The sequence below is a fragment of the Equus quagga genome, chromosome 14 (assembly GCF_021613505.1).
Source record: "Equus quagga isolate Etosha38 chromosome 14, UCLA_HA_Equagga_1.0, whole genome shotgun sequence".
NCBI classification, from domain to species: Eukaryota; Metazoa; Chordata; class Mammalia; order Perissodactyla; family Equidae; genus Equus; species Equus quagga.
In genome coordinates this window covers 88,359,483-88,371,552 of record NC_060280.1, presented here as the reverse complement: position 1 = coordinate 88,371,552, position 12,070 = coordinate 88,359,483, and the positions used below count along the sequence as shown (strand labels likewise).

Here is a 12,070-nt window from a genome sequence, read left to right as displayed (position 1 = left end):
AAAATTGTTTTGCGTGTTTAAAAAACATTTCACACTTTCCCCCACGGCTGTCATTAGGCAGCCCCCCACCCTCAGGCCCTGCTTCTCATGTCCTCACGGTTAACCGTTCCTTTGTTTCCTTCAGAAAATTTTAACCCAGATACAAGCATTTTTAAAACTCACCCGGGCTTTCTTCAGGTACTTCTGTAGTGCCTTGTTTTCTGTGTAAACCTGTGACCCCTCGAGAATTAACTTTGGGGGGCCCCCAACTTCGTTTCGTTGCCAGCAGCGACTGTGGGATAACCCAGTTTGTCTCCTGTTGAATGTGAAGTGTTCACCGGTCCTTCCCGCCTGCCACTGGGCGTGGTTTGGGACTTTGCATTCTGTTCCATTCATCTCTCTGGACCCACATGCCCCAGGATACCCAAACTTCAAATATGAGAGCTTGACAGTAGCTGTCAGTACTGGGCAAGATGAGCTGGCCCCTATTGCCCTTCCTTTTGAGATTTTTTTCTTACCTATCTTTAAAGTTGTTTTTTTCGTTTTTTGGTTTTTTTTTCCTGAGGAAGACTGGCCCTGAGCTAACATCCGTGCCCATCTTCCTCTTCTCTATATGTGGGACGCCTGCCACAGCATGGCTTGACGAGCAGCCCTGTCTGCACCCGGGATCTGAACCGGCGAACCCCAGGCCACCAAAGTGGAGCACGTGAACTTAACCGCTGTGCCACCGGGCCAGCCCCTAAAGCTCAGCTTTTGGATCTCCTCTTGCCCAGAGCTCTGCTCTGTCCCCTCCTCACACCAGGCCGGATGTAATCTCTCCTTTCTCCCAACGTGGACGTTGCTCTTTGGCATCGCCGTCTGCGTTTGCGTCCTCTGTGTTGTCTCTGAGTAATGCGTACAGCTCGTGACCCAGGCTGTGGGGACAGGATCCATGTCCACGCCTGCACCCTGCCCAGCCCTGTGCCTGGTCCGCAGTGGGCGCCAGGCGCCGTGGCTTGCCCGACACTGGCCCATCCCGACCCTCTCTCCCCACAGGCTACATTGGCGTGGTGAACCGCAGCCAGAAGGACATCGAGGGCAAGAAGGACATCCGTGCGGCACTGGCGGCTGAGAGGAAGTTCTTCCTCTCCCACCCAGCCTATCGGCACATGGCTGACCGCATGGGCACCCCGCATCTGCAGAAGACTCTGAATCAGGTATGGCCAGGGTTTTGTGCAGTTGCACAGGCTGTGCACTGCACAATAGCTGCCCTCCACAATGGTGCTGGCCTTGGTCCAGAGCAGCTCTTGTGTTAGCAAAATGAGTTCAATCCACATTTGATTCAGGGCCTGGTAAAGAGGGTGTTCAATAAGTTGGTGCCAGTACTATTATTACCATCGCTATTATTTATTACTGTTACTTTAATTACTATTATAATTATTTAATCACATACCCAGAAGTTTGCGTATGGTTCCTGAGGTTGGTGACCTGGATTCCGAATGCCTGGCCTGAACCAGGGTAGGGTAGCTGGCGGCACTAGACAGCAGCTAAGTGGGAGGACTTTGGAGCCTGACCCTCTTGGGTCCAAAAGCCCGGCCCAGCCTCTGCTCAGCTGGCCCTTGGCCAGGAGCCCAGCCTCCCCTTGTCCGTCAGTCACGAATCGTCACCGTCCCTACCCCCTGGGGCAGGTGTCTGCTGGGTGCTCAGAGCGCGTGCTGCCTGAGACGCAGCTCGTCTCAAATGCCAGCAGCTCCGGGAGTTCGTTGTCTTCCCATCGTCCTTTTTCTATCGGTAACGTATTCCCAGCGTTCATAAACCAAACCAGTTTTAAAAAGCAAAGAGTCAAGCACCGTCCCCTGCCCCGTGCCCCAACCCACAGGGCACCACTGTTAGTCACGCTGAGTTTCATTCTGCCCGTAAAAGCAAAAAGGACTTTCCAGACTCCCCTTTCTCCCTTTCTTTTCTTGTTGTTTTTTAGATTTTTTTTTGAATTTTCTGGCAGAAGGAAAGCATCCTTTTTTCTTTTTCTTTTTTTTTTTTTGAGGAAGATCAGCCCTGAGCTAATATCTGCCACCAGCATCCTCCTCTTTTTGCTGAGGAAACCTGGCCCTGAGCTAACATCCGTGCCCATCTTTGTCTACTTTATATATGGGACACCTACCATAGCATGGCTTGCCAAGCGGTGCCATGTCCACACCTGGGATCTGAACTGGCAAACCCCAGGCTGCCCAGAAGCGGAACATGTGCACTTAACCGCTGCGCCACCGGGCTGGCCCCTCTCCCTTTCTTAGCATAAATGATGACGTAGTCACAGGAGCTCAGCAGTCTCTCCTGGAGCTCCGTCTATGTGCCAGAGGGCCCTCCCCACTCCTTTTCCTGGCTGTGTAGGAGTCCCTGGGCACCCAGGCCCTCATCTGGCTAACCCCGTTGTGTGTATGTGCCAGTTTCTCTGGGGAGCAGAGCCCCGATGTGGGATTATGTGGCCACACAGTCACAGGCAGTGGCCGTCCTTAGGAGCTGTCCTGGTTTGCCTGTCTGAAGTGACCGGGGTTGCAAGGCATTCCCCCCTCCATGCTTTAGGGTAGTTCCTGGATGGTGGCAGGGCCTCAGAGCAACAGTCTGAGAGTCTTGCCTTCATGCACGCCTTGGGGACACAGTGGCATCAGGAGAGCAGGGCCCTGTCCCTGCATATCTCTAATCAGGGGGACAGACTCAGTCCAGGTCACCAGATAACGCTGGCTCAAGCAGTCGGTGGGGCCCAGGGCCGCGAAGAGAGCCAGCACAGAGTGGGAGGCGGAGGAGGGAAGGAAGTGTCCTGTGGGAGGGCCCGAGGAGGAAGTGGGGCTGCCTGGGCTGGGGGGAGTGGAGCTCCCTGCAGGCGGCAGGGCCTCCTGGGGGCCTGGCCTCCCCTCGTGGTGCCTCCAGGAGCCGGGGCGACTCCAGTGCTCTGGGTGCCAGTGGAGGCCAGAGCCGAGCCCCCCACCCTGAGACCTGCTGGGTCACACAGGATGTTGGGGGACCGTCAGATCCGTGCGGGAGTGTGGGCCTCCTTCCCGCCTCATCCCCAGGCTGACGATGGCAGCAATGCCTGCTTTTCTCTTTTGGGGTGTTAGTGATTTTGTGGCTTCTGTCTTGTGCTTTCCTTCTCTTTCTGTCTCTCTCTCTTTTTTTTTCCCCAAAGATTTTATTTTTCCTTTTTCTCCCCAAAGCCCCCCAGTACACAGTTGTATACTTTTAGTTGTGGGTCCCTCTAGTTGTGTCATGTGGGACGCCACTTCAGCATGGCCCAGCGAGTGGTGCCATGTCTGTGCCCAGGATCCGAACCTGAGCTGCTTCGAGAGTCTCGGGGCCAGGAGGCTGATGCTGTCTGTCTGCCTCCCCCCTCCTCCTCACACACCAGCCGCTGCCCCCAGTTGCGTGTGCCCATGACGTGGACACCGCGATGGGTCTGCCCTGCCGAGGCCGCCCCTGTGCCAGTGTGGCTCCTGCGGGCTGTTTCTGTGGCTTTCCCTCGAGCCTGGGGTGTGCTGGGCTCGGGACCTCGAGGCCTGTGCGCCCTCACTGGGCAGAGCAGGCCTGCCCCTTCCCAGAGCTGCCCTCTGACCTCTGACCTCTGGCCTCTCTCCCGCAGCAACTGACCAACCACATCCGGGAGTCCCTGCCGACACTGCGCAGCAAGCTGCAGAGCCAGCTGCTGTCCCTGGAGAAGGAGGTGGAGGAGTACAAGAACTTCCGGCCCGATGACCCCACGCGCAAGACCAAGGCGCTCCTGCAGTACGTGTCCCCAGCCGGGTGCCCAGGCCTCTGCTGCGCGCTGGTCCCCGCTCCGCCGTCCCTTCGCTCTTCCATCCCTTCGCTCCTCCTGTGCGCCAGGCCCTGTCCTGAGCACTGGGAACAGCTGCCCATCCCTGCCCCCTGTGCTCAGAAAGGCCAGCCAGCAGGGACGGGACAGGAAAAAAGTCAGGAAGAAAATGTAGGGTGTGTTAAAGGGCGAACTATCAAAGTGGGGGGGGCTAGAGAGTGCTGGGTGGGCGTGGAGGTGCCAGTTAAAATAGGGTGATCAGGAAGGGACGCTGCGGGAAGGGAGGAGCCATGCAGAATCCTGGGGGATGGGGCCTGGCCATGCAAAGGCCCTGCGGCATGTTGGAAGAGATGGCTGGATAGGAGTGAACGAGAGGAGAGAAGGAGGTGAGGGCAGGGAGGGGACAGGGCAGAGTGTGCAGGGCCCTGTGGACCATAGCCGGAGGCAGGTTTTGGTTTTGCTCTTGAGTGAGATGGGAGCCATGGAGGGTTCTGAGCAGAGGAGGGACCTGGCCTGACTCGGGTGCTCCTGGGCGCCCTCTGGCTGCTGCGAGGAGGACAGACACGGGGGGCGGGGATGGGAGCCGGCCCTGTGTCGGCTGTGTCCGCTGGGTCTCCTGGAGTCTTGCTCCTGACTCTGGGTTGGTGCTTGCCACCCAGCTGGGTGGTGGGGAACGGGTGTGCCGCACAATCCCAGGGCCTCTCGGCGCTCCTCCTGCCTCTGGACCCCCGCTTTCTGGCCTGCAAGGGATGCTGGGCACTGAAGGGCTTGCCTAGGGTGGGCTGGGGAAACGCTGGCAGCTCATATGGCTGATGGTGGGAGACCCCTCCCAGGGGCACACCGGAGGGACGGGGTTTTGCCATCACAGTGAAGGGGCGCTGCTGTCCTCTGCGGCCCCCAGTGGGGCTGGGCCTGCCTCCTCAGCATCTTCTCTGCGGGCCCTGGGTCCTCTGCAGCGTGCAGGCCACGCAGGCAAGCTGAGGGCCCTGCTCCCGCCTTCCCCTGAATGGCTGGTGGCGTGACTTCTCGTTCGGCCTTTAGGATAAAAGCAGTGCCCTTCACGTGGTGCCAGGTCGGCCGAGGCCCTCAGTGCCTCGCTCCTCTGCGCCCCAGTTGCCGTCTTCGCGGTCTTGCCTGACAAGGGCGTGGGAACACTGACATCACACTCTCCCCGGTTCTGCTCTCGTGCCCTTATTACAGCGGCATCCAGAGCCTTCCATCTCCCGGGCCGCCTGGCCGAGCCCCTGGGTTAGTCACGTGACCCAACACCCACAGGGGACCTGCGGGCATTTCTGCACCTGCTGTGGCTGCTGTGACATAGTGTGAGCAGCAGAAATGGATTGTCCCTCAGTCTGTCCACTAGCAGTCCGAGGTCAGGGTGTCGGCAGGGTCTGCTCCTTCCGCGGGCTTGTGGTGGTGTCCTGGCAGTCTGAGGTGTTCCCCGTCGCTGCCTTCCTCTTCGTGTGGCATTCCCCCTTTGTGTGTGTCCAGATTGCCCCTTGTTCTAAGGGACACCAGTCACATTGACCTGGGGCCACCCTCCTCCATCCAGTCTGACCTTTTCTTAACTAATTACGTCTGCAATGCCAGAGGTGAGGACATTGACAGAATTTTGGGGGACACAGTTCAACCCGGGACCATCGGTGAGGATGCTCTGCGAGCGGAGCTGGGACCCAGGGCCCCAGGAGGCTGGTGCCCACGCGCCCTGCGTCCTTCCCTTCTAAGGCTGGCGGCACGTGGCCCAGGGTCTCCATCCTGGTCCCAAACCGCTCTGCTGCTCTGCTGTCTGTCCTTGCCTGTGCCTTTTCCAGCCTTGGCCCCGGTCTGGCTCACCATTCGAGGCCCCCACTGCAGGTGTGGCATCAACATAGGCCTTTGTGTGTCTCCAGGAAAGAAATCTAGTCTGCACACCATCCGTTTCATGTGGGCCAAGGGCTTCCTGGGGTCTGGGACACGCTGTTCGTGCCACCTCCTCCCCAGTGGCTTGGGGAGGACCCTGTGTGTCTGTGGCTGAGCCCGGCCACCCCAGCAGCCTGTGGGCATCAGCCACCTTTGCCCAGAGGAGCAGGCCTTCCCTGTGCGGGGGCTCCGTGGGTCCCACGCTGCAGGCCCAGCAGGGCCACGCCTGACTGGCGCAGCTCCCCTTCAGGGGAAGCTCCACGCAGTACTGGAGGAGATGACAGACTTGGGGCGGCAGTGAGGAAGTGATTAAGGTAGACAGCACCGGGGACTGAGGGCAGCGATTAGAAATGGAGAGAACCGAAACGCTCATCAACGCTTTCGTTTTCCACTGCTCATGTCATCACAGTCATGATCAGTAACATTTAGAGACACTTTTTAAGGGCTGAGCTGGGTTCCAAGGGGCCACATGTGCCGTTACCACATTTCGTCAATTACGTGAGCGCTTTAAAAAAAGAACATTTCAACTTCGCTGAATTCAAACGTTTTAACTGAACTACCATTAATTGGCAGCCTTTTTTCTTGTGGGAGCATGGACTGATCTTAGCGCCTTGAGGATGGATGCCTTCTTAGAGCTGACGAAACCTAGAAAGCCCGTGAGTCCTCACAATGACCCTGTGTGGCGGCGCTGTTAGGGCCACCCACTTTGCAGATGAAGAAACTGAGGCTCAGGACAAAGCCACCTGTCCCAGGCCTCCCGGCTCGTCAGTGCCGGAGGCCCCACCTGAGCAGGCTGGGAGGTGGCGGGAACCAGCGGAAGCCACCTGAACTGTGAGGGGGCTGTCTTGTCACCCCGTGGTCCCACTGGGCCAGGCCAAGCCTCAGGGCCGCAGGTGCCAAGCTGGGGCCCCCACCGCTGGCTCTTGTCATCCAAGAAGTGGGAGTAATTTCTCTGCCCCTCAGTTCGATGAAGGAGTCATCGTGATGGGCCTAGAGAGCAGGCCCGGCGGGTGGCAAGTGCTTGGCGGTGGCGGCTCCTGTATTTTCTTTCTTTATTTTGACCCCCATGTAGATCTTGCTGCTGAAAAATGAGGAGGGAAGTCGGCGTGGCTCAACTCGGGCCTTGCTTCCCGGGCTATGGGAAGCTCCGCTCTGACGTGCGGATTCTCCTTCTCCTTGCAGGATGGTCCAGCAGTTCGGGGTGGACTTCGAAAAGCGGATTGAGGGCTCCGGAGACCAAGTGGACACGCTGGAGCTCTCTGGTGGCGCCCGGATCAATCGCATCTTCCACGAGCGCTTTCCCTTCGAGCTGGTGAAGGTAGCGCCGCGGCCAGGCCTCCCGTGGCCCCAGGCTCCCCCTCCAGGCCCAAGGGGTCCTCCCCCAACAGGCAGGACTGTGGGCACAGGCCCATTTCTTTCCTTTGACTGAGACCAGTACACGTTCTTTGCAAAATATATAGAAAATATAGGTAAATTCACGTGGGAAGTGCCCCCAGCATGTTGTTGAAGGGAAAAAAGCGGATTACGAAGCCAGCACGTCCAACATGACGTATAGACATTCGTAACATCCTTCGTATGAAATCATACACGCGTTTCTAGATGTGCATCTTTGCAAAAGACAGATCCACAAGGATGTTCGCAAAAATGTCAGCTCCAGGCCCTGGGATTTGAGATTTCTCTCTTTTTTTAATTGCTTGAAGTTTAGACTTTTTTTTTTTTTTTTAAAGATTTTATTTTTTCCTTTTTCTCCCCAAAGCCCCCCGGTACATAGTTGTGTATTCTTCGTTGTGGGTTCTTCTAGTTGTGGCACGTGGGACGCCGCCTCAGCGTGGCCTGATGAGCAGTGCCATGTCCGCGCCCAGGATTCGAACTAACGAAACACTGGGCTGCCTGCAGCGCAGCGCGCGAACTCAACCACTCGGCCACGGGGCCAGCCCCTGAAGTTTAGACTTTTTATAGCAAGCACATACCCTCTTTATAAAAACCAGTAAAATTCTTTTTCATAAAAGAACAAAAGCTAAACGGAGGAAACAGCCATCATCCTAATGCCCACAGACAATGCCCTCAGCTCTGGACGTGAGTCCTTTCAGAGCTTTTTCTCTGCAGATGGCTAAGCGCCCCGCACACACACAGCACGTATGTTCGCCCATTCTCGTGTGCACATAAATGTATTTGTACCCTGCTTTTTTCACATGGTGGCCATCTTTCCAAACTAGTAATACACATTTCCTGTGTTTTTTGGGTTTTTTTGAGGAGGATCAGCCCTGAGCTAATATCTGCCACCAATCCTCCTCACTTTTGCTGGGGAAGACTGGCCCTGAGCTCACATCCATGCCCATCTTCCTCTACTTTCTATGTGGGACGCCTACCACAGCATGGCTTGAGGAGCGGTGTGTAGGTCCGCACCCAGGATCCGAACCTGTAAACCCTGGGCCACCGAAGCGGCTTGCACAAACTTAACTGCTACGTCTTGGGGCTGGCCCCCATTCCCTGCATTGTTAATGGCCAAGCGACATCCTGTTTTCTGGATGTCCTATCATTTAACCAGTCTCCCTTTGTTGAAACATTTGGGCTGTTGTCACATGTTTCAGCTGTTGTGAAGAGTTCTGATTGTAGCTCATTCTTTATCTCTCCCTCGAGAGAAATTTCTAGCTCATTTGAGCTACCAGATGACAGTATAGGTATGTTTTGGGAGGTGCTTAATTTGCACTGCCAGGCAGCCCGTCACAAGTAATGGGAATTCATGTTCCCTCCAAGAGAGCCAGAGTGTGAGTTTCACAGCATCCTTGCTGGAACTGGGTTTTAAGATTTTTAAATTTTTTGACCCATTAAATATTCTGTCACGTGAACCCAAACTGCCCGCAGGAGGTGACAGTCCCCAAACACAGACGTGTTGTGGGGCGGCCCCAGGCTCTCCCTGCATGCGTCCGTCTGTCTGTCCTCAGATGGAGTTCGACGAGAAGGACTTGCGACGGGAGATCAGCTACGCCATCAAGAACATCCACGGAGTCAGGCAGGTTCCGTGGGGAGGGCCGTGCCCTAGCCCCCCCCAAGCCTCGGGGGCCCCTGATTGTGAGGCCTTGAGGCGGCTTCTGGGTGGCTTTCAGTCTCTCCCTGTGGGTCTCCAGGGGCCAGTGAGGGCACCATGCTCCATCCCGTGTGGACTGTCATTGCCACGGGGCTGTCCACTGCCCTTGGGTTAAAAGTTGGTTAAACCACCCAGGCGGTTGGCATGTGCCCTGATTCCGTGGTCAGCTAAAGCCTCCTTGCGTGTTTGCCCTGGGGGGGTCGGAGGGAGCCCGAGCCGAGTCACGATCACAGGAAGCCAGCATTTGCCCCCATCCCGGGCCCGCCGTGAGCCTCCTGGGTCCGCTCCATGTTCCACCAAATGTGGTCGGTCCCATCCAGCCTCGCCTCGCCACGGGGTCCTCAGCTCCCCCTGGGCTTTCCAGGCAGGGGACGCAGGCGGCCAGTGCCAGCCCTGCATGCCCTTGGCTCGCTCTCGGGGCCCAGCCCACGCCTTGGAGATGCTGACCTTGCTGTGTTTCTCTCTGACTTATCTCCCCCGCCCCTGGGTACGGATGCTTTTAGGACCGGGCTGTTCACCCCGGACTTGGCATTCGAGGCCATTGTGAAAAAGCAGGTCGTCAAGCTGAAAGAGCCCTGTCTGAAATGTGTCGACCTGGTTATCCAGGAGCTAATCAATACAGTTAGGCAGTGTACCAGTAAGGTATTGGACCCTCGGCAGGGGGACTCCTGGCCTTGTGGAATCGGGGGACAGGGGTTTGGTATCAGGCTCCCAGGGGGCTGCCTCAGCCTGTGCCCGCTGGTGCCTTTCCCCCCACACTGCCTCAGTTTCCAAGAACGTGGCCTCTGCCCAGAGGCCAGGGGTGCCAGGCCTCCAGAACTCGCCAGACTGCTGGGCAGGGCTCCCTGGGGCCCTGATGCCGAGCCTAGCATGTGTCCATGGAAGTGGGGGTTTCGTTGGGCTGTCGCTTTGCTGCCTTCTGGGAAGCAGAGGGGGACCCCGCGTCAGCTGCTGGAGGCCGAACTCCCAGAACCTCTCTGGCTGTCACCCCTTCTTGACAAATGCCACCACTTGTCTGTCCTGGGTGCCACGTGGACAAAGGCGTCTTGGCTCAGGCGGCTCCCCTGCCGTCCTGCCAGGCAGCCCGTCCTCAGATCTTCTAGGTCACGACCCCTGGGTGACAGTGTTCACGGGCCGCTGCCGTCCACCTCTGGCCAAGCAGCTGAGGCGCCTCCCGCTGGGCGGTCTGCTTGCGCGCCCTCAGCCGCGGGGCTCTGGGCGGCCTTCCGAGGCAGGGGGCTGCTGCTTGAGCCTCCCCTTCGCAGTCTGGCAAAGCCCACATTTGCTTCTTAAGCTTCTTCGAATGGAAAAGGGAGGGGGACAAAACCCCAGATGGATTGGAGATGAGCGTTTTCAAACCCAGTGTCACAGATGTGACATTTCAGGGCCCCCGCACCCCCTTAGCCGTCCGTCCGATGACAGCGACCCACAGCACGTCTATCCTGAAACCCCACACCAGGCCCCCCGGGCCCAGGACGCCTCTGATCCGAAGCAGCTTGTGGGGCAAATGCGGGCCAGGCTCCTCATGCATGCCACTAACCAGCTGACTCTCGTTTCTTCTCTCTCTCTGCCTGCCGTCCCACGCGTGTGGCCTGCACTGTCCCTGGGTGTCCTCCTACCTCATCCCGCCCTCCACCCGACCCAGGACGGGGCTCTTCACCCCCGACATGGCCTTTGAAGCCATTGTGAAAAAACAGATTGTAAAACTCAAAGAGCCGAGTTTGAAGTGTGTTGACCTCGTGGTCTCAGAGCTGGCCACGGTCATTAAAAAGTGTGCCGAGAAGGTAACGGAGGCTTCGTTCTTCCACCCACGCACCTGTCCGCCGTCCCCTCCCTCCGTTAGTCTTCACCTGCGCATCTGGGACACTGCCTCGCCCGGACCCCCTTCCGTGGGCCGGTTGTCATTTAGCGACATTGCCACTTTACATCCGCAGGCGAAACGGAGAAAGTGGTCCTGCCCGCATATCCCACCTTTGCTGGCGGGGCTGGGAGGCCTCTGGTGTCACCAATGTGTTAGCTACACAGGCAGTGGGGCTGAGAGTCAGCACCCTTTCCTGGACCCCTTCGAGAAGGGGCTTCCAACCCGTCACCATCACGTCACGCAGCGTGCAGACCTGCGTGATCTGCTGTCACGGGGCACGTGAGACGCTTTCCCCGGTGGATTTTGACTCTGCACAATTTCCTGCAACTCAGGGATGTACCCCAAACTGTGCATTTGGTTTGTTGTGGCTGCAAAGGCTGACGCACTGGGGGTGCTGGAGGAGTGGAGTCCACAGATGAAATGATGGGGGAAGAGTTTCCCGCGAGGGGGTCCCTCCGAGGTAGATGCCCAGATGCTGCCCCGTCACCCTAGAGCAGGCGCGATGCGCTTGCGAGGACCCTCGCCCCATGACCCCATGGCTCTCATTACACCTCGTGTCCTCGCTGTCACCCAGCGCTGGGCGGGCAGGGGCTGGCCTCCCCGCCGGGCAGCACACACGCCACCCGCTTTCTCTGCACCTTCCACCTGCGATCATCGCATCCACGGAAAGCGTCTGCACTCATGCCTGGGCCCCCATCGCTCACTCCGGCCCACCAGCCCCCACTGGCCCCCTCGTCTCCCAGCTGGAGCAGCTCTGAGACAGGAGGAGGTGGGGCCTCGGTGGGCCCACCCCACGTCACCCTCTCCCCCTGCATCCTCTGTGTGCTTCACGTGGCTTCCCAGGCCGTGGGGACCCAGCCAACGCTGCTGCCACTCTGCTTTCCCCCCAGCTCAGCTCCTACCCCCGGTTGCGAGAGGAGACGGAGCGAATTGTCACCACTTACATCCGGGAACGGGAGGGGAGGACCAAGGACCAGGTAGGGCCTTTGTTTTAATGTTCACGTTTCATTTCCGCACATAAATCTCAAGTGTACAGTTTTGGAGTCTTGACAAACAGGTTCAGTGACGTAACCCCCTCTTCAGTCAAGACACAGAACATTCATCACCCCTACAATTCCAGTCCTTTGTCCTCGTTGTTGTCAGTCCTTTCCCAGCCCCCAGGCCCTGGCACCCACTGAGCTGCTCTTGGCCCTACAGTTTTGCCTTTTCCAGAATGTTCTGGGAATGGTCTCCTGCGGTTTGTGGCCTCTTGATTCTGACCTCCGTCACGCGGCGTCATGCCCTGGGGAGTCCTCCCTGTTGGGCTGTGTGCTGGTTCATGGCTCTGACCACTGAGTGGCGGTCCACATACCGTGGACCCCAACTTCTTTATCCCTCTGCCCGCCGAAGCACGTTTGGGATGCTTTTGTGTTTTAACATTTTCTTGTACAGACTGTCTGAGCACACACAGGGGCAGAGGGTG

General features: G+C 57.8%; 1 protein-coding gene across 7 annotated transcripts in view; it reads left to right on the top strand.

Annotated features, from left to right (window-relative positions):
• DNM2 (dynamin 2) overlaps nucleotides 1–12,070 on the top strand; it is a 79,259-nt gene that overhangs the window by 45,226 nt on the left and 21,963 nt on the right. For 4 of the 7 annotated variants that reach the window (XM_046637989.1, XM_046637987.1, XM_046637985.1 and 1 more), the window contains exons 6-11: nucleotides 1,015–1,175; nucleotides 3,590–3,732; nucleotides 6,842–6,977; nucleotides 8,605–8,672; nucleotides 9,251–9,389; nucleotides 11,499–11,585. In XM_046637989.1, coding sequence (XP_046493945.1) covers nucleotides 1,015–1,175; nucleotides 3,590–3,732; nucleotides 6,842–6,977; nucleotides 8,605–8,672; nucleotides 9,251–9,389; nucleotides 11,499–11,585 — 734 coding nt within the window. Of the gene's footprint in view, nucleotides 1–1,014; nucleotides 1,176–3,589; nucleotides 3,733–6,841; nucleotides 6,978–8,604; nucleotides 8,673–9,250; nucleotides 9,390–10,392; nucleotides 10,532–11,498; nucleotides 11,586–12,070 lie in introns of all 7 variants that reach the window. The other 3 variants (XM_046637988.1, XM_046637986.1, XM_046637984.1) reach the window with 1 other exon arrangement.